Source organism: Haemorhous mexicanus, chromosome Z (genome assembly GCF_027477595.1).
Source record: "Haemorhous mexicanus isolate bHaeMex1 chromosome Z, bHaeMex1.pri, whole genome shotgun sequence".
Lineage (NCBI taxonomy): Eukaryota > Metazoa > Chordata > Aves > Passeriformes > Fringillidae > Haemorhous > Haemorhous mexicanus.
The window spans coordinates 36,386,889-36,413,844 of NC_082381.1; the positions used below are offsets into that span (position 1 = coordinate 36,386,889).

The 26,956-nt window shown below is 42.8% G+C and overlaps 1 protein-coding gene across 5 annotated transcripts in view; it reads left to right on the plus strand.

Moving 5' to 3' along the window:
• Positions 1 to 5,516: 5,516 nt before the first annotated feature.
• The window catches only part of PALM2AKAP2 (PALM2 and AKAP2 fusion), a 269,580-nt gene continuing 248,140 nt past the window's right edge, over positions 5,517 to 26,956 (plus strand). The window contains exon 1 of one of the 5 annotated variants that reach the window (XM_059873431.1): positions 5,517 to 5,956. In XM_059873431.1, coding sequence (XP_059729414.1) covers positions 5,912 to 5,956 — 45 coding nt within the window. In that variant the 5' untranslated portion in view covers positions 5,517 to 5,911. The remainder of the gene's footprint in view (positions 5,957 to 26,956) is intronic. The other 4 variants (XM_059873432.1, XM_059873427.1, XM_059873428.1 and 1 more) reach the window with 4 other exon arrangements.

Below are 26,956 nucleotides of genomic sequence, written 5' to 3' on the forward strand. Positions count from 1 at the left end.
GGTGGGTCAGCTGGTCACAGAAGGCGATCAGGTTGGTCAGGCAGGACCTGCCCCTCCCAAACCCATGCTGGCTGGGTCTGATCTCCCGGCTGTTCTGTAGGTGCCGTTTGATCACACTCAAGATGATCTGCTCCATAACCTTGCCAGGCACTGAGGGCAGGCTGACAGGTCTGTAGTTTCCCAGATCCTGCAGCTGGGTAAGCAAGCTGCAGTGCTAGCAGCCAGCACTGAAATCCCAAGAGGAGACAGACTGCTTCCTCCACGTGGGAATCTTCAAATAACCCAGCTACCTGGCAAGGCAAAAAAGGGAGGAAAGAGAAGTGCACCCATAATTTCTTCTTCTTCCCTACTTCAAGGAAAGTCACAGAAAACAGCGTCTTCGGGGCTGCTCATCTGAGGCTTTGGCAGGGAACGCTCTGTGGCTCACTTCTTAAGTTACTGCCAAGGACATTAGCAGCTGCCAAGTTACTGCAAGGTGTTGAATAAAACTCATAGCATAAGGCTGTTTTAGCATGGTAGTGGGTCTGGCAGAACAACAGGTCTCAGGAAAACAATTGCTTCTATTCCCTCATTCCAGCCAAATCACCTACAAGCAACTGTGGACAACAAACAACATCTGTCCAGATTTCTAGTCTGTGGAGTCCCTCAAGGGCCCCTACCACTCCCAGCATCTGCTGGTCTGTTGAGAGGAGGTGTCATGAAGCTTTCATGACTAAATGGAGACCTAGTCAGAATCTAGTCAGAGGACTTCTCAATGCAATCTTCCTGTGGCTTCGGAATGAAACCAAGCAAACATGGGAAACTTCATAGACTGCATTTATTAATAATTTATGGCTTACTTATTCATACGCCTGCTGTCTTGGGAAGGTTTAAAACAAAGCCCTGTGCTCTAGGTTTTATTTCTTAAACAATGCTATCACCTGCTGTGGCTGTGTATGTTTCAATTCCATGTCTTGGTAGCAAGTTGGCACACAGAGAAAAAAAGAAAAGGGGAGAAGAAATAATTTCAATTACTCCAAGTTTAATTAAAAAATTCTTTTCTATAAAGAAATAATGATCTTGTGTGCTTAGAAAACTGGACTCAGAGGTATAGGTTGATCTCTGCCACCACTCTCTTGTTCAACTTCAGATGTATAACTAATAGTTTTACCACCTATATTTTCTAGGTATAAAGTGCTGCGATAGACGGAGGGGAGATTTCCAAGCCTTTGCTTGTCCTTTTGCACAGACTGGTTGTCCCACCACCCCAAACTGCTTGAGGGCTGTGCCATGCAAGGGGCAATGGGGAATGAAGAAAGTGTACTGGTGGTAGCATCTGCTACTTCACAGAAGGGTGAGGGCACATATTTGGGTGCTCAGCTTCTCACGTTCACCATCGCAAGTCATGAGTGGCAATGTATTGGGCACCTCCCTCCACCAGCCACACTGAGTGGGTGTGAAGGGCCTGGACAACACTCCCCATCATACAGCCACCACTTACTGTGTTAATGTGTCCAGGCAAGATGCAGACAACTGTCCTGGAGTGATGTCTCACTGGGATGAGGGTCTCTGCAGCTCACAACTGTGAGTTCCAAGAGGCCCAAGCACAACCCTGGTGTTGTAAGCACTCCATATCCCCAGCAAGCTGTCTCGGTAGAGATGAGAGAAGGACAGGAAGAGGTTTTTGTGTGGTGAGGAAGAAAGCTACAATTAAAACTGCAGATGGAGTGGTCTCTCCTGGAAATTTTGGATGGTGAGACTGCCAGAAATTTTGAAGGGAATGTAGCGTGAGGCACACTGTTTGAGGAAGTCCAAAAAATGAGCACGGGTGATGAGCTCAGGTATCTAAAAGTTTAGATTACCTATTCATTCCTGAACTATTTTAGTATAGCCAAACTCTGGTAAGGAAGGTAAAGAAAGATTAATCAAACCTCAGAATTTTGACTTAGAAGAAAATAATATGGTTCAAATATACTGTAGGCATGGATACTTGACAATATTGAGGATGCCAGAGCAATGTTAGTGCAGCACAATGCAATATGTTGGCATGTGGTAATTTTAAGAGCCAGAATTATCTTGTCTCAAACAATCTGAAATGCAAATATGAAGCCCGTTTTCCCCCCTTGCTCTGTGTTTTCCTGACAGCCACTGCCAGGATCCAACCAGTAACTTGTCTCCTCAAAAACACACTGATGCATTTGCAATGGCTGAGGTGCTAATCCTTACCACCATGTGTATGCATGTGCCTTCCTTATGCAGTCTTCAGGACAAACTCTGGTTTCTTAGACTAAATCGGTCTACCAACAGCCAGGAGAATGAGAAGTCCAAGGCTTCCTAAGGATAAGACTCCTGGCATCATGCAGAAGGGTTCTTAAAGTAAGCAGCGCAAAGGCAAAAAACAACCTTGTTGGCTTGATCAAAACCAAACACAGGTGATTTAAGCTAGAACCTTTCCTAATCCAGTTCAGCTGCATGGCAAGGACAAGAACCTGATTTTCACCACATAACTAAGCTGTCTCATTTAAAGTTCAGGCTACACATAGCTCAGAGTACTTTCAGGATCTTCTCCAGCACTGATCATGGTTTACAGATTGTTTCCTACACTCTTTTCCAAAGAAACGAAAATAAAAATCTGTTTTGCATGGAAATGGAATGCAATTCACACATTATTAGGATTTAGCAGTTCTTGCTCTTTTAAAAATTGCTGTGAAAAGAACAGCTTTTGAACTGACATTTGAAGAAATAAAAGGGACTTTTTTTTTCTTTCTTTCCATTTTTAGCTACTGAACAAAGTATCTTAAACCCGCTCTTACCTACTCTTCTGGAATCTCCTTGCTCCTCCCTACACACTCCCTTCTCTCTTGTTTTACTAGTGTCTTTAAATTTTGGAAATATTAGCCTGGTCTCCTGCCCTAAAAGTAAGAAAAAAAAAATTGCTTAGAATTTAACAAAATTTCTTAACTTTTTAATTCGAATCTCTTACCAACCTAGCAAAACATTTTGGAAAAAAAATCTTAACCAACATGGATGAGAAATACGTTTAAAAATGGACGGCGTAGATGCTTTGTTTTGTTTCATTTAAAATGTTTTCACTAACTAAACATCTTATAGGGACTGTCCACTGCAGACTCCATCATGGTGTAGTAAATCACCTCAAAGGGGTCATTTCACCTGGGTGTGCTCTGTGAAATGCCTCGGTAAAGGATTTCAACCTCACTGCATCACAGGCTTCAAGCTGTATGAGAGAAAGCTATATGTAGAGAAATGTAGAACTACATGTAGAGAAACTAGTGGCTTTTACTATTGCATGACTTCCAGCCTTTCCTCACTGCACGTCAAGAGCAAGAAACTGCTCTTGCTGCAGCTGCAACCTCTATCATTCCTGTACAGTCACAGAGAGTCAACAGAGCCAATCCATGTTTCCTTGGCAAATTAAACTGGAGGGGTACACAGTCCTGCAGCATGTTTCACTGCGACCAGGAAGGCTGCAGCACTTTCTAGGGATGAACCTGCTTATCTTCTACTGGCCACAACCACTGCAGTTAAAGTAGAGAGAGAATAATCAAGGTGGGGGGGAGGATACACTGTTCAGCTCTGTACCATAATTGAGACACTCACATCCATTTTTATATATGACTGTCTGGAATGCACTTAAATATATGCTTAAATGTCTTCCTGAGTGGATGTCATATGGAAATAAAAGAGGGGACGACCTGAAGTGATGCATATTGCACACAACTTTGGCAACACATAATGTGACTACAGGTTGTAGCATGAATAGGCTGCCCATTCCAGCTCCAGTAAGCACTGGGGCATAACCCTTGTCTTTGCTGAATATAGCCTGTAGCAGAATTCTTCCCCTGGGCAAGGCTTAACAGCAAAACATGAGAAGGGTATTGAAGGGATTTAATTGCATAGCTATCAAGCCTTAGTAGCAGTTGCCCATATATGTTCTCAGAGCACATGTGGGAGTAGAGATGTCTGGATCCTGTGTGATGGGATATTTCAAAACCAGCTGTAGTAATACAAGTAGCAATGCATGGACCTTTACATGGTAATGGAAAATAAAAAGGAGGGATTTTGAAGAACAACAACAAGAGAAAGATATCAAACAGGCTAGAGAGCAGCTGCTATTCAATTAATTACTTAAAGCTGGAAGACTGAAAGAGTATCCCAGTATGTAGCCAAAATTGTTGCATTTTCTTTAGCTGTGATCCCCCCATCACCAACTTACTTTTACTGCCTCACTTGGGATATGGCAATAAAACTTTGCCTTTTGCCCACAGTGACTGCTGGAATTATATAATGTTCCATGAGTTTTCAGATAACACAGGACCTCTTTCAGAAAGGTAAAGCTAAGCAAGAAGTCACTTTGACATGCTGTCACAAGACAAGGAGACTGTGCAGCAGTAAGAAGATGGGACCAGGAAGTGAAAACACTTGACAAAGCAGCTGCCTTGAAAAACAGCCTGCAGCAAGTAGCATGTCCTGGAACTGGAACTGGAATGGAGGTGGTGGATGTCTGACCAAGGAGACTGGCATGTGGAAAAATAGGATGCCAGGCTAGGTGGCCTTCGAAAGGGCAAGCACGTGGGAAACAGGGTGACTTCCATATTGCTTTCCTTCAAGATAATGGAGTTTCCCCATCTTAGCAGCAAGAGGTTATCACATCAAAATTATATGCTGCAAAATGCACTTCTGCGTGGCAGGAGACATGCATAAGTGCATTTTGCAGCATTTGATGTCACGGCAGGACAGCCCCACGATGTCACGGTCAACCCCCACCCACCATCTGGCGTGGTGGCTGCCCTGGCTCAGAGACACCCCTTTACTGGAGCAGCCCCATGCTCAACCACGCAGTGACACCCCATGGGACAGGACTGCAAGGGAGTGGGGGGGGGCGTCGTTGCTGTCTTTGAGAAAAGGAAGCAGACAATCAAAAAACTAAAAAAGTGTGAGGAGTTTGCATGCAAAACCGAAGCCAAGCTTGAAATCTCAGGTACCCTTGTGATACTGGCTCAGGTGTCCCATCATTTCCTCACCTGCCTCCTTCTCCTGTATTTATAACACTGGATTCCTCAGTGAGACTATTTGTACACGCAGCTTTATCACTTTCAATGTCTGATATCAAGACATGCAATGCATGCAGGATATGTGAACACCTTACTTCTCCCTCGCCATCCAGATGCTCTTCATCACTTCTGTTAAGGGCTGCCCTGCAGCAGCATTTTGCAGCGTGCCATGTTACCACTGCACTCCCAACTGTCTGTGCAATTCGCCCAGAGTCCGCGCTCTCCCTCATCCTGGCAGCCCTGTCCTTTCCCTTATCCAAACCTGCTTCAGCGGGGGCTGCAGCCACCGCCTGCGTGTCTGCCGCAGCTCCCCTCCCTGCGCCATGTGCCACCACCGTCCTTCCCTGCGCGCTGTGCTGCTCGCTAAGGACATGCTGTGGCACAGCTGTCTGCCTCCTCTGCTGCAGTCAGGCAGGTTTGTATTACTGTGCACGCTGCTGATGTCGAGCTCCTGTCGTGACCCAGCACCCCATAGGAGGAGCAAATGAGCTGAGACGTCAACGCAAAAAATTATAGCCATGCGAGCTATCCCTCTGCTCAGCTGCTTGGAGAGTGCCTACATGGTTTGTGTGACAGCACCAGCACACAGAAGCAGCACTGAAATGCAGTTAGCAATACAGCTGGGAAACAGGCAGCCAGGCAGGCACTGGTCCAGGGACTAAAATGATCGTACCGTGAGCCAGCTCGCAGTGCCTCCAAAAGTGGCTGACTGCTACACAGAAGCTCGGCTTTCTTTGCAATTACTCCAGTTTCCCCCCGGTGACTGCAGTGTGCGCTCCGTTTCGGTTTTGTTTGCCTTTTTGTTTCTCCCTCCCACCCACCGGTCTCCCTCTCTCTCCTCCCGTGTCCTTCTCTCCAGGATGGCGGAAGCAGAGTTGCACAAGGAAAGGCTCCAAGCCATAGCAGTAAGTCAGTTTTCTTTTACTTGATCTTTTGTCCTTAGCCGTGGGCTGTTGGAGGGAAGGGGGGATTCCGGCACAGTGTCTGGGAAGCACACGGAGAGCCTGGCTTGTGCAAAGTTGTGTGTGGAATTCCCTGTTCGGGAAATGAGTGGTTAAAGTCTGCTTTGCGGGATTTGGCGGAGAAAGAGGGCTCTGAGGAAGAGCGTTAAGCTGACACGTGCAGAAAGAAAAATGTGAATGCACAGTGGCATGCTTAAAAGACTGATGATAGAGAAGAAAAGAAGGAATAAATGGGGAGGAGAGGAGATTGCAGGAGAAAATCAGTACTCTGCTGAATATATATTTTTTCACAGTTGGAGGTTTTGCTTAGCTGATGAAGAAGTCAAGCAAAATTATCTGCTGCAGGATGGCTTTTAGTGCAGAAAATAATTGTGATATTGCTAGTTTTAAGACAATCGAACACAGACACTGCATTGTCAAAATTGTGTAATTGTTTGATCTACTAGCTAAACTGTCATCTCAGCTCCATAGCTGAGTACATGATTTCAGAAAATTTTCCTGCTGAGCTGCATTACGCCAGGAGTAAAATATAGGCAGGATTGAGCCCTATTTTAGTTAAAACTTTTGTTTTCACATTTAGTAGAGTATTTGAATTGAGCCATGAGCTCAGCTGGTGCAGACCTTGGAGGAATGTGTGTAGTGACACCTGGTGAGGAAGGGGCCTGGCTGTTTAGGATCCACCATCATCCTGGCATACAGAAACTGCCAGCTCATCTTCTAGCATGTCACAGGCATCGTGTCAAAAGGCCTGTGTTTCTGTGGGCACTGCCAGTCGGACAGCCCCATACAGCCTGCCCTTGTTCAAGTGACACCCAGCTCTTCTTCTCCCCCGTGGCTGAGATGTTGATGCAGCTGTGCCAGTCCCAGACGGATGGCACGGCCCGTGCCGGGGACCGCACACCTGGAGGTGTGAAGGGAAACAGAAGATGGCAGAGCCCACATGGATTTCAGTTCTCTTCCCCCAGTTCCCCCAGTGATCAACAGATGCTACATTTTTCTGCGGCTGGCACAGGTTACAGATTTCTTTTGTAGTGTAACAGGAATGGCTGCTGCTGCTTCTGCTGCTTCTGCTGCTGCTGCTGCTGTTCCAAGACATTTTTCTTAAGTCCACTACCCTGCTGATAGGTCAATGGAAATTTAAAATAACCAGATTTAAAAGAAATGAATTAGGGATTTTTCTCTCTAAAATATTAACTGTAAAAGAGCAAATGATATAATTTGTTAGAGAAGAGGGGAAGCTATAACCATTTAATTTTCAGGCAGCGGAAAGCAGATGCATATTTTTAAGCCGGTTCTCAGTTTTCTGTCAACATAGACATTGCCATATCTCAAGTGGAAACACCAGGAATGTTCCTCCAGAGGCAAACCTCACCATGGCTGGTGATTGGGACTCCTTTATGGCAGAACTGTACTGCAGAGCTGCATAGCTCTGTGCTGTGCTGCAGTGCATAGCTCTGAAAAACTTATGTCTCCACATTAAGAAAAAAAAAGTTTACATTATTGTTGTTTCTTTCAACTGCTATGTAACAGAATACCAGACAACACTCATTTCCAAATGATGTCCTGAAACCTTTCACTGAAGTAGATCAAGTCCTCTGCTTCTTAGTGCCCTGCATCTCACACCAATGAGGCCATTATGGATTTAATATTGTCACCTGGTGTATTGCAGCTTTTACAGTAGGTTTATGCTGGCATAATAGAAGGCCTTGAGAGTTTGGACCTTTAGACTCAGCCAGTCTGGACCTTTCTATACATATTTCCTTTTTGGTTTCTATTTCTGGTAATTCATAAAACATAGTAAGCAATGTATGCAGTTAATTAGATTGAAAGAATTTTACTTCAGCATAAAAAATATTCAGCCTTATTTTAAGGGTTAGTGTGGGTCCATGAACCAACTTGTTTGCTTAGCACTCTGCAGAGCAACAGGTTTTCCATATAAGCTTGTTAGCTGGTTTTTCTCCTATGCTTAGTCTGCTGCAGATGTTTGTCAGAATGCAGAGGAGTTAATTTCTAGCTTTGCTCCCTCAGAATGAGTGACATGACAAAAGTTAGGCGTTTCCTGCCTGCCACTGGTTGGCTAAAATAAGGTCAGTCCTCAAATGCAGTATGGCCTTTCTCAGAAGAAGAAAGAAATGGCATTTCAGTTCAGCTTGGTGCTTTATTTGTTTGAACCTGCTGCAGTATGTCTCTGAGATGAGCAGAAGCTTACTCCAGCATTCTGCAATCACACTGGTTGAATGCTAGACTTACAGAAAGAAATCCAGTCACCACTGGGTTCTCTACACGCTTGTTCTCTGTGCATTTGCTTCCATCACCATGGTAAATGAGTTTGCTGGGAAATTTGCAGAGTAAATTCTAAGTGTGCATCACTGAATATGTAAAGAAAACAAATCCAAAACCAGAAATATGAACTTTAATACCAGAAAGATGACTGGTTTTGAAGCATTTGATTTTATACTTTGTTACCTTGACTATATGCTTCTCTGGCACAGAGCGAAGTGTCATAGGAAGAGAAAAAGGAGTCTACTGTTAGGACATTATTCTAAACCCCAGTGAATGTGAGTTAGCCACTTGTTTTGTCTGCAGCAAATACATAGCCTTTCTGTGCACTCATGTTTTATCTGTCAACTGTGAATAGGAGACTTTGCCCTTTCGTTAGAGCAGTGTTAGGGATGCAGGCAAGATTGGGCTGTACTTGGATGCCATGGTCTATCAGGGCAAGAAATATCTAAACACATCTTTAAAATAGAATTTGTGATTCTAAAACCAGAGAGTCTTCTAATGTGTATGTTTTAATGTCATTGAAATGAAACATACACAGCTTAAGCTGTGACTTTCAGATCTTTCTGAAGTCCCTAAAATTCACACACTGACTATAGCAAGACTCAGAGCACTGTACAAATCCGGTTTGAGAAGTAGGAAGATGTGAGACAACTACTAAAGAGGGGAACCCAGGTCTCCTTGCTTGGGAGAAAACAGAAACTAGCCCTTAACACTCTGCATCCTGGAGAGGTTCTTTGATGAGGAGCGATTGGTTTTCCAATCCTTACTCGAGCAGAGGCCACATCACATCTTCCAACTTGGATGTCATGTGTGCTACAGACAGATACTGGTAAAGTTTTTCTGCTCTGACACACTGCTCTTAACATCTGCCTGAGCCTGAATCACCACAGCATCCCTCTGCTGCCCTACCAGCAATGGAGCTGAGTGGTGCCCACTCCTAATACCCTAGCAAGATGCCTTCAGTAGGCACACAAGAGGTTAAAAGTGGAGGTCTGAAGCCATCTTCTCTCTGGGCTTGTTCCTGTATAGAGCACTTCACTGTTTGTGTCTGCTTCTTTCCTGAAGGGGATTGGTGGCTAAAATTTTGGGTGAAAAAGGAAGCATTTTTGTGGCTTTTAAAAATATGCTGGTTGCAAGTTGCTCAGAAGTTGGGAATGTAAATAGTCCCAGACTCAGTGGCCTGGGGACAGGTGAACTGACTTAATTTATCTTATTTTGGATAAATAACATGTGTGGCCCCAAAATTTGTTATAGGGCCCCACTTCTATGACTGTAGAGAATTCCAGAAGATAGTGACCTAAATATAGACAAGCATTTACAAAACCTAGGTATTTTCTGTCCCTTACCTAGCAATCACAAAGCTGGGAAGCGGGGTTTGGGTATTGATTGGTGCATCTGGGATATGAATGCACATATGATACAGTGAACATGTGTTATCCATACATCAGGTGAATTAAATACAATCACTGGGGGCCAGCACTGAGGAAAAATTGTCAACTAAAGCAGCCACCAGTGCAGGAGTTGGAGGGGGTTTCCAGGTTCAAGAGATGTCCAGCCTACAGATTCAAGTGGGGAGCTGCTATACTGATTCCTTAGCAAACAAAACCAACAGCAATTATGGTCCCTTACTTAAAAGTGCCCAGCTCAGAGAAGCAGTAACTCAGTTTAAAGTGTCACTGACATTGAATTAGCCACACCAAAGATATATCCTGTCAAGAAAGACCATTCTTGCTTTTTCTATGAGATGATAAATTTGTTGAGCTGAATCCAATATTACTTAGATGCCATCAGGGGGCTGACCTACTATGGCAGGACAGTGGTGTTTAAAAATAGCCCCCTCCTGTATCAGTGTGGTCTGCCTTACATGGATTAAGGACTGGCTTTCTGACAGGTCTCAAAAAGGTGCTATTTGTGAGGGAGACTGCTGTTCCTTGAGAGCAAAGGCGGGGGAGAACTTACAGGAAGCAGCCTTTCAAGATTTGAAGGCATTCCCCAGTTGTAAATGGAAATTGCTGGTGTGCAGTGGCAGGGGAGCTGGATATACTACATAAGAAAGCAAGCTGGATAATTTGGTAAACTGGATCTTCCATTTAAAGAAATATATCACACCTGTGTACTGCTGGCATTAAGGGAGGCCGGTATGGGTTTGTGCATCCAGATTTAAGGTAGTGTGGGGCTAGCACCACAGAAGAGGGCTCTGCAGTCCAAGCAACACTGCCTTGGACAAGGAGCAAGAGCTAGTGTGGGAGGTAACTCAACAGGGACAGGAGAGGGTGGACAGGAGATTCGTTTCATACCAGTTAAACCTACACCAGGTGAGATTTTAGAGTCCTCCCAAACAGGAGCTATGTGCGTTCACATTTACGTATAGCACTGCACTGATTTTTCAGCAGGTGTTTAAGAATATTAACACAGTAGCTGTTACTCCACAAAATGAAAACCTGTAACTAGTACATCATATCCAGGATCATTTTACAGCTCCACAATTTTTGTGAGTCCTTCCAGAGATCATTGTCATGAAAATTAGAATGTGAGAAATTAGGTATTGAGAATCACCTAGAAAGATGTGGCATTGATTTAATAACAGCTTGCTATTGCTGTGATGGCTTAATACATTAGTTTCCAATGCCTTCATTTAGGAAGTAATGCTTTTGTCCTTTAAGTTAAGCATGGGATCAAATCTATCTTAATCCAGTTGTCTTCAGAACTAAAGAGACTACAAGGAAAAACAAAAATGCAGCAAGGTATGGAAAAAAAAGTCAGCTGTGACTTTTCTCCTTGGAAAATAGGTGAGTGAGAAGAATCTGCAGAAGGAATGCGTGTTGGGGAGAGAGAAGATAAGTAAATACTACTTACATGTTTGGCACAAGGATTAGTAGGTATCTAAGGAAGGTAACCGTTGTGGACAAAACAAACACCAAAAAATGTTCTCCCTGTAATGAATTGTTAAGCTGTAGAGCCCAATTCTCCAGGACGTGGTGAATGCTGAAGAGTGCACTTGGCCTTGAGAACAAACCAGGCAAGCTCATGGCAGTGGAATCCATAAAGGACTTTCTCATTAGAAGCAATTTTTGAGCTGCAAATTACTAGAGGCTGGCAGAGAAGTTTTTTGTCTGTTTGCCATGCTCCTACTTCTGCTTTAAGCACTATGAAGCATGGCCTAGATGTCCTGATGAAGTGCAGCCATCCTGTGTACTCAAACAATTCAAAGTCCCGGAGCAGCCAAATCTGGAAGTTTTGACACTAAAGAAAGCCCCTGTTTCAATACTTACTTGAATTCAAACTTATTTGAATATTGCTATGTAGTTTAATCCATTTTTCCCTTTCCCGTTTCCCCCTCATTATCGTATTTGCTCATCATATTTATCATGGCTTACTTATCATATTTATGGCTCTGATTAATCACAACCATTCCTCTGTCATCTCATTCCTCAGTGGTCCCAACATCCAATTACCTGAAACAGAAAAAAGCCTTCTGTAGCTACCCTCTTTTTACATTCTGAGCTAAAAGACTTCGTGGCTAGTGAGACCTTATCATAATTCCAGAGTACTCTGTTGAGGAAGACCTGGCAGAGTTGAGTCTGCATCCTGCTGCGAATATTTCCAGGGGTTGGTTTAGCAGGAGGAAACTAGGGGTTAGTATAAAAGTAAACCTAAATTAGATCTGTACTGTGAGCATGACACAGATCTGTGAGATTCCTATGGACCTCAGTGCAAATCAGCCAGAGGAGAGAAATTACGTTTGCATTGCTGTAAAGGATGAGGAGAGGTTTCCCTGCACACAGATCTGCATGCAGCCCTACCCTGGACTGCAGCAATACCATGAGTCAGCTTCATGGCAGACCTTACGCAGAGAAATACATGCAAGCAAAAGTTGAATCTTGCCTTTACTTCTGGAACATATAAAGCACTTGGAGGTCATGTATGAAATGGTAAGAGTCTTTGCCCATACTAAGAGAAAAATGAAGCAAAAATGCCTAAAATACCAGAAAACTAAAATTACCTTCTCAAGTTTATCTGTATTATTGCTTTAGGAATGTTTAGATGACAGCAAGAGAAGCAAAAATATGAAGAAAAATATTTCTGTCAAATTATCTGTGAAAACTAGGTAAAAAATTAGAGAAGCAGAAACAGAAACAGAAATTTCTAGACAGTTTCCAGACTTACCCAAACTCAGCTGTTTAAATTTAGAATTGTTTCCACAGCACATTCCTAGCCCTTAACACATCACCAACATCTCTTGAGCACAGACAAAAAGCCTGAGATACTGGATTTTACTTTGTACCTTTCAAATTATATTTTTAAAAATAAGCTGAAAATGGGTGAAAAGGTTTTGTGATTTTTGTTGTTGTTCTTTTGAAGTCTCTGGTTAAATAAAAAAGTTGTGAAAGATCTGCATTTTTGGAAACTATTGAACAGCTCTAGCCTGGAGTGTAACTTTAAAGAGAGATTTCCTATACCATGGTATTAGTTAGTCTGAGGTCAGACTGTGGGATTTACATGCCATGCTTAAAGTAATGGATTGCTGCATAGCTAGGTTAAAGGTGGGATAGGCATGAAAGGGGTTCCACACTGATATTCAGCCTCTCCTTGAGCAGTCCTGCTCTTTTCAGGAATCACTCCTTGTATCTATCTAACTGCTTCACAAATACTGTTACCTGCTTCACAATCACTGTTTTATTCTTGCACAGAATAAAGTGTATTCTTCTTGCAAAGTAGTCACCAGCAAGATGGTTCACCTGCCAAGTGTATTTGGTAAAGTATTGTACTATGCACCTCTAGTAAATTATTAATTATTACCTTGCCCTCTCTCAAATGGCACAGGAGCATGTGTTGAGCCTGAGTGTGCTGAGGCACTGGTTGGACTGAGGATGCCCTTCAGAAGCAGGACTCAGAGCCAAAGGGATGCTGCACCTGCTTTTGGCCCTAATTTCCTAGAGTGGAAAAGCATTTTCTGTTGCAAATTCTGATCAGGAAGAGCCACGTGGTTGCAAGGGTTAACATCATCCAACAAATCAGATGGCAGTGAAATGGGTATGGCCTATTGGCAATTGCTCACCAGACCTGTGTAGTTCTTGACACACAGATGCTTTTTGTTACTTAGCTGACTTCCAGTGAGGTTAGATGCTGGAGGCGTGTAAAGCTTTCTTCCTCTTTGCTAGTAAAAACAAATACTCTCTGTGTACAAAAAAAGGCCAGCAACCAATGCAGTTCAGAGAGCTCTTTTTGGAAGGAGACAGACCTGCCCTCATCTATGAGTTGCTGCCCCTTCCAGACAGCACACTGCTCAGGTTGTTGGTTTAGGCAGTGCTCAGACTGTTTTAATTTGAGCTGCCAGCATAATTTGTCAGGATCCAGAGACAACAGCAGGGTGGGGCTCAGACCCTGTGCAGTTCCTGATAATAGCAGTCACTGGCAATCAGCTGGAGATTTTGGACAGCAGAGATGTGTTCGGGTATTTCAAACAAATCGCAAACCTTGAAAGAAAGCCCTCATTTTACCAGCAGAGGACTATATAAAAGGTGTTTTCCAGTTTTCTGGGGCTATGTCATTGTCAGCTCCTCTGCTTCAGCCATGTTCCTTTGCCACGCAGAGTTGCAAGCAGCACTGCAGTAGAGAGAACTAACCTGGGCAAGTGATGGCTGAGGAGACCCTTTTAAGAGGCTGAATATTGCAGACACAAATTAGAAACCAGATTGCCGTGTAATTTATTGCTGGAGGAGGTAGCGCCGAGCAGCCCATGCCGCTGGCTGCAGTCACCCAGCTGCGGGCTCGGCTCGGCACGGCACGGCACGGCACGGCACGGCAGCAGCAGGAGCGAGCGCGGGGCTGAGGCGGCTTGGAGCGGGTGCGAGCGCCTGGCCATTAATTAACCAGATGAGTGCCACTGCGGAATGACTGGCCTTTCCCAGAGGGAAAGAGTATACAAGCACGCACTCAACCCCTTCTTGTTAACCTCTCATGGAGCAGCTCTGCTCTCCACCACGTGCCAGGTCCTTGGAGGGGCTCCTGCTGCCAACGACGGGTTTTTTAAGGATCCCTAGTCATCCAGCTGTCTCCCATTTGGAACATAAAGCAAGCACTTGGTATCCAAGGTGTCACTAAATTCACGACAATTGCAGCACAGGGGACTGGATTGTCTCATATGCTGGCATTGGTACAAAGTTGCTGTCTTGAATGTGTTGGCCAGTTCTAGCAGCTCTGTGCAGATAGTATTTGAGAGTTAATCCCTCATCTCCTTTGAATCCTTAACTACATTGAAATAGAAAGTAAGGCTCAGTTGTTAGTCATTTATTTGCTCTTAATAAATATGAGCATATGCAAGCACTTGGTGCATGTCAGAGAAATAGGCTCCAGCAGAAGCTTGATTCAGCATTGAAAGCTGCATTTAAGACTGCTCCTTGTGGTAGGGATACCTGCTTTTTTAGGAATGTACTCATCCCAGCATCACCAAGATCCTAGCAGTTTGTTCTGGTTTAGAAAGTAACTTCTAATCAGACAGGAAAAGAACCTCTAGCTTTTAAAAAAATAAAATCAAGAACAGCCTAAATGTAACACTTTGAAGAACTGTGTCCTTGAATCAGTGAAACACTGAGACGTACCAGTTCTTTCTGCTAAATTTACCATTGTTATTGCTGAAGTTGCACAATGTACAAGATTTAGACTAAAATACAATATAGACTATAGGATATAGACAATATAGGATGCCTGAAACTCACCTGTGAAACAGAGACCTGTTCACACTTTTCATGCTTTAGCTTTAGAGTATTATCAGATTGCCAACTTCCTGGTTTCTTGAGGAAAAATAATAGAAATGAAGTGGTTTATGAGTATTCTTTTCCTTACCATGTATGACATTGCTTATAATGCTGATGCAAGATTTTGGAAAGACTAATGTGTCACAGACCTTCTCCTCTGTGACTTTGTCTGTAATTCACAGTATTCCAGAGTGTTCCAGAGGAGTTGTTCCAGAATCAATAAAGCTTACAACACAGGCTACTCTTTACTTTTTTTTCCCCTTGGATTTTAATATAATACAATAATTCATAATTGTGAAAGCGAGGGGTGTTCAAAGATTATTCTGCTTCTGAGAAGGAGCAGATGGAAAATCCTGCTGAATTGGAGAAAGCTGGTAAGAGTTGAATTTTACAATTCTGCTGCAAATCTCTGAGCACTTCAGGGGTAAAATCCCCTCTGGATTTGGCCTCTCTATCTCTGCCGGCAAACTCACTGCCTATGAAAGCAGCCCTGAAACACAGATCTAAGGAAAAAACCAGTGGTATTTTGGTAGTCCAAGTATCTACAGCTACAATTTCTGCTACATTTTGGTCCGTGACACTTAGGGCAAGCCACTCTCCTGGACTGGACATATAAGAAAACAAATAGTCTTTGGTCTCTGTTATTGTGAAAACACATGCTCATTCGTAAAATAAATCTAGTTTACAGGGAAGTGAATAACAGTAATAACATGACTCTGGGCAAGTCAAAGATGACTGGTGGAAAGGTGGTAAGGTGGTTATATACTGTTACCATCTGTGTGGATTGGAGAGTGGTTTTACCAGGCTCATCTATGTTTCACTGAAGTGAAAAAGTGAGTTTAAAATGATACTGGCATATTTCCGGCCTTGTTCACATGGTGTCTTCAATACAAGCACCTAGTACTTACCAACAGCTGTACAGCAGTTCTGAAGAAAGGGTGATAGTGGATAATGCTGTGAACATTACTCAGCAGTCTCATCTCAGTCTCATCTATAATGGAAAAGGCATTGTGAGTGTGTATGTATATATATATATATATACACACATACATATGTGTGTATGTATATATATATATGGTGATAGATTAGAGAGAGAGAGAGATAGACAGACATGCATGCAAACATAAAATCTTCGTATATATTCTGGTATGCTGTTTGTTAGGCCTGTGGAATGCCGTTTTGGTCAGACTCATGCTGGATGTTAGTCTCCAAGAAATCCATGGGCACAATGAAGAAGAGTCCAAGAGAGTCAGGAATGATCAGAAGTGGAAGAAAATCACCGCTGAGGCAAGGCAGAGTTGTCTGGCCTGGTGAAGAAAATACCAATGTTTAGCTGATCTTGTGTAAGGGTAGAAAAACCTCCTGTATTCCTTCTAGGGTGGGTCACCAGTATCTTTGCCTGTTCTCAGATGTTTCTCCATCAACCAGTGATAACTAGTCTGCAGAAGAACCTATAAAGGGTTCTTCTGCAGCCAGTCAGTTTCTTTGCAATGCCAAGCACACTCCTTCCCAGAGATTTGGCAGCTGACGTCTGGATGCTTGCAGACCTAGAAGAGAAACTTAACCCAACTGCAGTAGCAGAAATCTAAAGCTGGGTTGGTTTACTTTGCATTTTGAATAGGGTAAGTGTGTGAGTAATCAGGCACTGGAATTCAGATATGTTGGGTAACCTGATCATGTTTGGGGACATAAAATTACCTTTCTTCCTGTAGGAGAACCACCAGTCCCTGTTCTCTTCAGCAGGACCCTATTCTTCTTCCAATCAAGTTTATAGGAATTCTGCTGCTAGTTTCAGTGGTGAGCAGGAAGAGACCCATAGTATCCCCATAAATATTCCCACCATTTCTAACACTGTCATCACAAAAAATTCCAGATCTGTGCCAAATCAGACCTATAAATCAGACTTTCCAGGAGGAAGTATAAGAATGAGGATGAATACAGAAACTCAGCTTCACTATTTGTCTAACCTTGAGAGTTGCATGCTTTGCCATTTGCCAAATGCTCGTATCAGCAGTACAGAGGCACAGTTAGAAAGTGCCTAAACTCAACTATCCAAAGTTCAGCTTTTTATGGGAAAAAAAAAAAAAAAACAAAAAACAAAACTGGATTTTAAACTCCATGTATTCATGTTCACCCACAGGAGAAAGCCAGTTTTGACAGCTTGGTTCTCATAATACTTACTCACTGCTCTAGACTTCTTCCCTTTTATGTTACCTATAGTGCAGAAAAACCTTTGCTTTCCCATGCTTTAACTGTGCTTTGCAAGGACTGCTTTTTCAGTACAATCTTTTTCAACAGTTTTTCCTCTTGTGAGAAATGCTACAAATGAGAGCAGGAGACAGGGGGGTCTGGGATAAAGAAAAAAAAAATAGAGTAAATTTAGTTCCATCTCTTTTATCTGCTCAGGCAGGGGGTAGAGAAAAAAAATTTTAAAAGAGTTATTTTCAGTTTCAGTGAAACCATGTTTGTGGTTCCTTTGTTAATCCTGGAAGGTGTGAAACTGAAGGCTCAGCAAGCTGAAATTCCCTTAATGCTATAGCCTAAAATCAAGATGAGAGCCCTACCCTTCAGCTTGTGCAAATAGAAATAAAGTATCAATACAGTGATTGAATTTCATTGTTTTTCTTTTTATCTAACCCAAATTGGCTTTGAGTTGCCTTTACAAAACAATGCAAAATTTTGCACTGAAACTTTGGAGCCAGTCTTAAGGACCTGTTTGGGGGCTGGAAAACAAATAGTGCATAATCTGCAGGTCAAATAAATTGTCAGAGGCCTCCAGAAAGCTCAACTTCAGGCAGATTTCTTTGACCTGTATGGGCAGGAAGCCTTGCAGCATGCATTAAGGTAAAGCAACAGGTTCTCAGATTATAACATCCTTACAGATTTATCTTTCTCTATTCCTATATTTTAAGACAGCTCACATCATAGTTAAGAAACTGATCAGAGAGACCCTTCACTGCTGATGTGCTGTTAATGTTGCACTCCATTTGTATTGGTTTGAAAGACAGGGGTTTGCTAAGGAAAGCCCGAGCATCCCTTGGAATGGGGAATGTAACACCCTTCCCTCTGAATTATTATGATTTTAATATTAAGGGACTCTCAGGCAAGGAGATGACAATAGGAACAGCAGTTCATTACTGGTGTGTGTAATAAAGCAAACCAACACCACCAGCGCTGGCACCGGCCCCAAACTGAGCCCGGAACTCGGCCCGGCCCGCTCGGCCGCGGCGCTTTCCCCCTGCTGCAGTCCCGGGCCCGGCCGGCAGGGGCGCTGCTGCCCCCGGCGGGGGGCAGGTGCGGTGACTCCCCCGCGCCTGCAGGGGGCGCTGTGGGGCGGGCTGGGGGAGCGCGGCGATGGCGGCTCGGCCCCGACGGGAAGGGATGGCGGAGGAAGGGATGGTTCGCTCCACAAACCCCATGGCACCGATCCCGGGACCCCAGGGGGCTCTCGGGAGCACCAGGCTGGGATGGCAGGGATGAGCAAAAATCCCGTGGTGGTGGACGAGATGTTTCAAACTCTGCAGCTGTAGCGGGAGGCACAGGAGGTCTGGGCAGGCAGGGGTGCGGGCTACACCGTGACAACAGCTCGGAGCAGTGGCAAAGAAGCGGCGGGGACGAGGCGGCAGCGTCCCGGCTCTGAGCAGGGCCGGGAAACGTGGGCTCGGGAGCCTGGGGTTTTTCCCCTGAGGCACCCGAGCAGATGGTGAAAAGTCCCTTTTTTCAGTGAGGTAGGGTGTTAATAAAGTCCCAGTGCAGCGGCTGCCCTGAAGAACAGAGCTCCACTCACAGCAGAAGAGAAGCAGCAGAAGACAGAACCCCACAGTGCTGATGTGTTCTCCCCACAGCAGCCTCAGGCCGTCTCCCCTGCGAATGCTGACAGCACAAGAGAGTTAGGGGATTTGCACCCAGATCTGTTTTCCCAGATCTCCACAGTAATCTCTGTCCTCCATGAAACCCCAGGTAAAGAGAGAGTAGCCAGCTGCACCCCCTTCTCTGAGCTGTGACAACTTTTGTCTCTCTTAAGTATCCCGTTATTGTCTCCTAGCAACACGCATGGGGGAAAATTCCCTAAGAGACCAAAAAAAAAAAAATAACCCAAAAACCAAAAAAACCCCAAAAAACCAACAAAAAACCACAACAACAAACAAAACAAAACAAAAAAAAAAATAAAAACAAGAAACAAATAACAAAAGCAAAAAACAAAGGAGAATTCCTAAATCCCAACACCATATTTTAGCTGAATTTTTTATCTTAATAAAGCCCCACTTAAACCATGACCAGTAAGTAATGAGTTTGCATGTGGAGATATTGCTGAGGCATTACATATTTCAGGTGCAATCCAGAATTGCAGATATTCAGTACTTAATAGAGAGTGAAGGTGGTAAAGCTGGTGAAAGCCTCCTTCCGTGTTGCAGTAATTACCTCCTGAGTTTTACAGTGTTACAACTATCACATTGGCATGTGACTTTTAAACGCCACTCATCTTTACAGACCAGTTCTTCTCACTTTAACAAACTAAACAAAACATACTTTTGGGTACCTAAGAAATAGCAACAATGGTTTTGGCTGGTCCAAGAGTTGGGGTTTTTTTACTGAAGTGAAGAGCATCACTTTCCAAAAAGTCACTCTGTAAGTGGCATTCGGGTTTCAAATTGTAGTGTCTTTCAAAAGTTAATGTACAGTATCTCATCTACAAAATGTTAGAAATATTTTCCGTGACTAAAAGACATCAAAAAAATAATTACGATCATTTACGGCATATCTCAGTCATACACTGAAGTACCTACTTTTGTACAGAGATGCACATCTGGCTTTTAGGTCTGCTAGGTATCCAAAACTTGTCTTCATAGTAAGAAATCAGATTACTGGAATGGATGTACAACAGATATCAAGGGTAATGGAAACAAGCTGGTAACTTGCTACAAGATCAGTAGTTGAGGGAAGCATAGAGCAGTTAGGATGAGCACATATGGCTCTGCACTTTACTGTGGTGTGTGGCATCCCTTAGCTCTCCATCTGACTCAAAAATATGTGCCAAAGAGTAAACTCGGTAAACTCAGCATGAAGTCTAAATTTTTGTTTCAGAAAGGAGGCAATACAGTCATTTATTATTCTCCTTAATGTCCTTACTCAGGCATCTTTTTCCAACCAACCACCATCACAAACTTGAGTTATTACTATTTTTTTTTTCTTTTGTACTGCCAAGGACTAGCTATTTACCCACTTTTTTCCATGACATATGAGTAAGAGCAATATTGTTGAAAGTATCCAGTAACTCTTTACTCAGCCTGAGACTTTTCAAAGCCTGCATTTTTCAGAAGGTAAGTTGTTATGTAATGGTTCATCTATTCAGAATACCATTGTATTGATCTGAAAGACACTGTGAAAGTTTAGTGCATCTGACTTTCGCATCTGCTAGAAATCCAAAGTAAATCTTCATTCTGACAGTTTCACAAGTGGCAAAAAAATTGAGCAACAGCACACAGTGACAGGAAAAACTTACTCTTGCTTACCCTTTTAACATTGATTGCATCCTTGCTCTTTACTTTTAAAACAATATTTATTTGTTTCAGCTTCTCCTTCTTCAGATAAAAGGAAGGAGAGAAACTAAATTTACTAACTAGTAAGGAATAAAAGGCGCGCCATTGGAGGCAGCAGCATTGCTAAAAAAAAAAAACAAAACATAGTTTTGGTTTGTCACAGTTACAGGTTTTCTCATGCCACTAGAATTTGTGGCCCCATCCTTCCCTGCAAAATGTGGGTTGTGATACTTACTGTGGCCCAGAAGCAGTGCGAAAACCATCTACATAAGTCTAAATGGTGCTTTGAAGATGGAACTTCAGGCACAAGTGTTTCCCAGACCTTTATATCTGTCTCCAACAGCTGATGAAGCTTGATGCTACAAAGGAGGCAAACAAAACGCCATTAAACACCTCCTGAAGAGTTTCAGAATAGTTTTCTTTCTGCTTTGGCAGTGGAGAAGATGAATCTCTATTGTTCATTACTGGCATTAGTGCGGTCTGGTCTACAGCTGAGGTCTACACCCCGTCATGCCAGCAAAACAGCAAACATGTGCCCAGTGTCAGCTTCCAACAGAGCACAGAGCAGGGAAGATGAGAAATGAGCACAAAAAAGTGAAATCATTTACCCAAGATATTCAGGAAGCTGAACCCTCTGTTCACTCATCCAGTGGCAGGCTCCTCACTGAACCCTACTGCCCATGTCCATGTTAACTGCTGTGGTCAGAGGTTCCAACCCTACACTGAAAGACACAGTCCACTGACCTGCTTCTGCCTAGGGTGCTGAAAGATCCTGTGTGGGCGCAGGCGCTTGTCTGCAGGGTCCTCTGATCCTTTAGTGACCAAGATCTGCACCACCTCCCTAGGCCAGCAAGGCCTTCAGCAGAGCTGTTTCTGTAGAGCTTTCATGAATTTGATTAGCTGGCATCAGTGGACTGAATCTACCTACATGTGCTGCACTGCTGTTCCTTTGGCCATGTCATGTATGTGTAATCAATTAACCAATCAGTTTTCTTCCTTACTCCTACCGTGCATGCAAGCAGCCATACCAATCTTCAGAGTTGTCTGAGGACCAGAATTTGCATTAAATGTCTACCTGGTGACTCCAGTACGGAGATACCTGGTGTGAAGAGGAAACCTCAATCCAGCCTGCTGACGTGGCTTTTCTCCCTCCCGTTGATGTTCATGATCACTGTAATTGTTTGCCTAGTCTAATTTGGTGGGCATAGGGGCAGGTTTTGTTAGTATCTCTGCAATAAGGGATAGAGTTAGGAAGCTGCTAAGTCCTCATAAGACATGTATTACAGCGTTGGCTGTGATCTACACATGTGTTGGAGCAGTCCCAAGTACAAGTACAGGCTTGGCAGAGGATAGATTGAGAGCAGTTTCTTGGAGAAGGACTTGGGGGTGCTGGTGGATCAGGGGCTGGACATGACCTGGCAATGTGCACTCAGAGCCCAGAAAGCCAAAGTGTCCTGGGCTACATCCAAAGCAGCAAGGCCAGCAAGGTGAGGGAGAGGATTCTGCCTCTCTGCTCCTCTCCGGTGAGACCCATCTGGAGTGCTGTGTCCAGCCCTGGGGCCCCCAGCATAAGAAAGACATGAAATTGTTAGATTAAATCCAGGGGAGGCCATGAAGAGGAATGGGAGACTGAAGCACGTCTCCCATGAAGATAGGTTGGGAGAATTGGGGGTGTTCAGCCTGGAGAAGAGAAGGGTACAGGGAGACTTTATAGCACCTTCCAGTAGCTAAGGGGGGAAGAGAGATGGGGAGGGAGTTTTTACCAAGGTATGTAGTGGTAGGACAAAAGTTTAGCTTTAAACTGAGAGAGGGTAGGTTTAGGTTAGATATGAGGAATAGATTCTTTACTGTGTTGGTGGTGACACACCCACACAGGTTGCCCCAAGAAATGGTGGATACGCCATTCCTGGAGTGTTCAAGGCCAAGTTGGGTGAGCAGCTTGGTGTAGTGAAAGATGCCCTTGCACTTGGCAGAGGGGTTGGAACTACATCATCTAAAAGGGCCCTTCCAACCCAAACCATTTCTGTGATTCTCTGAATACCATGTTTCTTTATTTCTAGGGAAGCAAAGCAAGAACATCCCCTCTCAGTGCAGCATGACCTAGGAAACTTGTGTTTCCATCTCTGCAACAACAACAGCTATGGATCTAGCTTGATTTCTCTCTTTTTCTGCTGACAGATTCAAAGGTACTGCCCCATGGCAAGTAATAACCCTTTGAAAGAAAAAAATCATTTAAGCCATGAGTAAAAAATGACTTTAGGAAGGAGAAGCAGAGGCAGAAATATTTTCAGCTGTATAGAACTGTTCTGTCAAAGTCATTACAAATGACATAACTGTGGCATATATTTTCAAAAATCTTAGCAGTGGAATGGATCATTTTTGCCTCTGACTTTCAAGCTGTGATCTTGGACAGGTGGTGGGAAATTTTGAGGGTTTTAAGGCTGTTAAGATTCAGAGAGGAAAACCAAAAAGGTGAAAGTGTTGGCACTAGTTTCCTAGCAATCCTCATGGCAGGAAGAGAGCGTTTTCAAGTACCAGCAGTTATCAGGACTGTCAGCCAGCTAGCTGCTCAACAAGGATGCACCCTCACGACAAGCAAAGATAAAGCAAAGGTAAAAAAAATCCTATTTAATTAGTATGCATATCTTCTCTGAATGCCAGTTGTTCAGCACAGGACAGCAGAAAAGATCATTATGGCAGACTTTTGCTTGGCAAATGTTACATCAGAAAAGATTTTTTTTTTCCTATATCTGTTTCTGTTAGAGAGAATTTCTTATAAATGGAAGAGAGAAGTATTACTGCCACTCCCACTGAATACTCCATGGGGGCCAAGACATGCTGTTAACAGTTTGTTTAGAAAAGTATTTCTAAACCTTCTTCCTTTTCAATGAATCCAGAGAGATTTAGTCTTTGTCCTCTACTTGATATATCATCACCAACCACCAGAGATTTAACTGTTTGCAGATGTGACTGAACTTGTGTTTTTTCATTATCAGAGTGACTTAATCAGATTTTTTCTGCTTTTCTTCTTTACTTCTGACATTGTCATGTCTTTGAACTGAGCATTGTAGTAGTCCAGTGGTGTGCCCTAGCATGGCAGCTTACTGTAATGGAGACAAATAAAGTCATCTTTTGTAAGTATTGCTTGATAGTTCAAGCCTTGTCATATTTGGATGCCAATCAAGACCCAGCTTGATGCAGCACAGAAAACCACCCAGCAGCAATGTACAGTGGTCAAAAGATACCTTATAATGGAAAAATCCATTGTTAATGCCATGCGTTCTTTGAGGAGTTTTTTCCTTCCCCTTGATAAGAGAAGTAAAGAGCTCATATAACTCCTGTTTCATCCCCTGTATGGCTGTACTTGGACATTTTTAACATCCTTACTGTTTGTCCTGTTTCTTTTATTCACCCATTATCAACCCGAATTGAAGTTTTTCTGCAGATTGCAAATTCTTTACCAGATTTGCAAAATTCAGTGTTCAGCAGACAATAGGAAAGGGTCTAAATTAAAGATGCATCCTTGAAAATACAGATTCTCTTGTGCCCCCACTCCCTTACATTACTGTATGGGATGGGTTATATTTTCATAATATATCTCTAAATGTAGTGAACGCGTCTACATAAACTCCTGGTGGGTGGATCCCATCTGTTTCCACACTATAAGAAAATGTTTTAGAAACCTAAAGGAAAGGAAAGTTATAAATGTACCCATCCTTACACCCTATCCCAGCTTCTCATTTTCTTGTCCTCTTTGATGTCTGCCTGTGCAAATGCCAAGACTGAAATTCAGCTCTTCTCCTAAATCTTTCTTTAACTCAAAACTTAACTTTCTTGTTTCTCTTAACAGTGTTTGGAGCTCTGTCTCTTAGTTTTCCTTTGGAAGAGGGTAAATAAGACACATTGGTTATGTACTTACTTGCCATTAAACTTTTAACCCCCAGTAATTCAGTGTCTTCAAACTACTCTGTTTCTAAAGAATCAGCTACAAGATCCAAGAACCATCCTTAGCAATTACCAGATAAATCTTCCTCATCACATTTTAAAGGAAATTATTCCAGAAGGAAATTCTTGGCAAGCTCACTGTTTTATAAGTACTGCTTAAAGTTATAGGGAAAAAGAGAGGAGAGGGAAAGCTTTGTAGGAACTACGGTTTTTTCCACCTTTAGATTGTAAAATGATGCAGAGGACTTGTAAAAATGCTATGGACATTTGAAAAAGAAAATCATGTATATCTGAGCAAGAGTTAAGATTTAATTTGCATTCAGTCACTTCCTTGGCAACTCTGTTGCTTTAAACTTATCATCCTTGTTTCCTGATGACAATGTGTTACTGACATCAGCTTAAGCTGATGGCAAAGATATTTGGAAAATAAAGTGTCATCTCACGGAAATGATCTGCCTGTGGCACTGTTATGCACACCAAGGTGCCCAGCTGGAGCTGTGCAGTCATAACACTACCACTGCGTAGGGGAACCAAAGGATCACAGTGCACTAAAAGAGGGATGTTCATTCTTACCGGTTTGCATGGAAGAATATGGTTATATGCTGATTCCATAATTAAGTGGAGATATGACTTGTAAAATACAGATAATAAAAAAACCCATTGCAACATTTTAAATACTTTTAAAATTGTTTTCCACAGTTCAATCATACTTCCACCTCTTCCCTGCATTCGTAAGGATTCCTAAATTCCTTTTGAAATATGAAAGCTAAGATTCCCACGTAGTGGTGTAACTGTACAGCTAAGGTTTTAAGAAAACTAGGAAATATTGTGAAACTTGTTACAAAATCACAAGAGCTGGCAAAACAGGGCTAGCCATAATGGTTTTGATATTCTTCCTGTGCATAGGCCACAGTGACGTTTAAGACTTTTACTAGCAGATCTGCAGAGGATGTGATCTGCTTTAAGCAAGGAGAAGTTTAGTTAAGTATCAGAAACTTACCCTTTGAGACCTAAACTGAGAGCACATGCAAAGTTAAGATGGAGAGCCCATAGCTACAATTAACTGAAGACTCCTTTCATGGTGACCGCACCTTAAAAAATAACTGTAACAGGATAAAATGCAATTGAATTGCCCAATGATGGAGGTTACATATGAGTAAAGATTGCTGTATGTTTTCAAGTGGAAATCTGATAATTGCTATAAATGAATCTTGAGTTTTGTCTCCTTATCTGGGGCTTCTTGGTATTACTGTAGTGCAGATGGAAATACATATTACTCCTAAGCTTAACTGTTGCTTTAGAGTAAGTCAGATTTTCAAGATGCAAAATAAAAAATTTCTTTTGCATGTACTAAATGGTGACAATAAGTTTGATCATAAAAATGAGCAGTGCCATGTTAAGCTAATACATCTGTCCTTTGCTCCCTGCTCCAATTTATCATCACATAAAAGGTTAAATGCACTTTTCTCCCTCACAATATTTATTTAGCATAAAAAAATATTATTTTGCTCACATTATGACTTGGAAAATAGCTGTTGTGATGCCGCATTGCATGTGAGACTCTTCACAGGGCACTGCAAGAGCATGCTAATGATAGAGAAGAACTGGAGAATTGATGTCTCCTTACAAACAATCAGATAGCTTTGTGTATCTGCAGAGCTAACCCAGAGTAGTGACGACTTTTCATGTGTGATGCAGGAAGCATTTACTCCTTCCTGGCTTAAAACATGATTATTCCTCATGAAAAGCCACCAAAATGCAGTCACCAAAATGTTGTTTGAATATTGAGATAGCTGGCACCGGAATGTTTTCCAAATTTGCATCTGTGACAATACCATGTGACATCTGCTTATTCAGGAAGGGAGGTGAAGGTGGTAGGAATAAGCATTGTGTTTTCATCTGTCCCATAAAAAATCACATCTCTCCTTTCCAAAACCAGAACAAATTTTGGTCTAAATGCTCTTTGAGCTTGCAAGCCTTGTTTCATTGCTTTTAGGGGGCCTCTAGAAAAGTACAATGTGCTGTCTGTAAGAAATTTTAGGCAAGTGGGCAACTCTGTTTTCTGGTTTTAAGAGTCCTCTGACCATTGCTGTAATGCAGAATGGTGAAATATAAAGACTGAGACAACTTCCAACCAGGCAGTGTTTTAAAGCTGTCCTGTAGAGTGTGGTACAATCTTCAGTCTGCAGGATTTGATAGTAACAGGGCACAGCACATAGACAGACAGAAATTGTGGTATTTTGATTTATCCAAGATAAAAAGGAGAGAGATGGTCTAGCAGAAGTGCTCAGGTATGAATTTTACCTGAAGCGTCAGTGGTCAAAGAGTCTACAGCTCCTCTGTTGGCAGCATATCACTCAAAGAGGGCTGTGTTAGGGAGGTGTTATCTAACATTTCAAGGGAGCATTGCTGTCCTC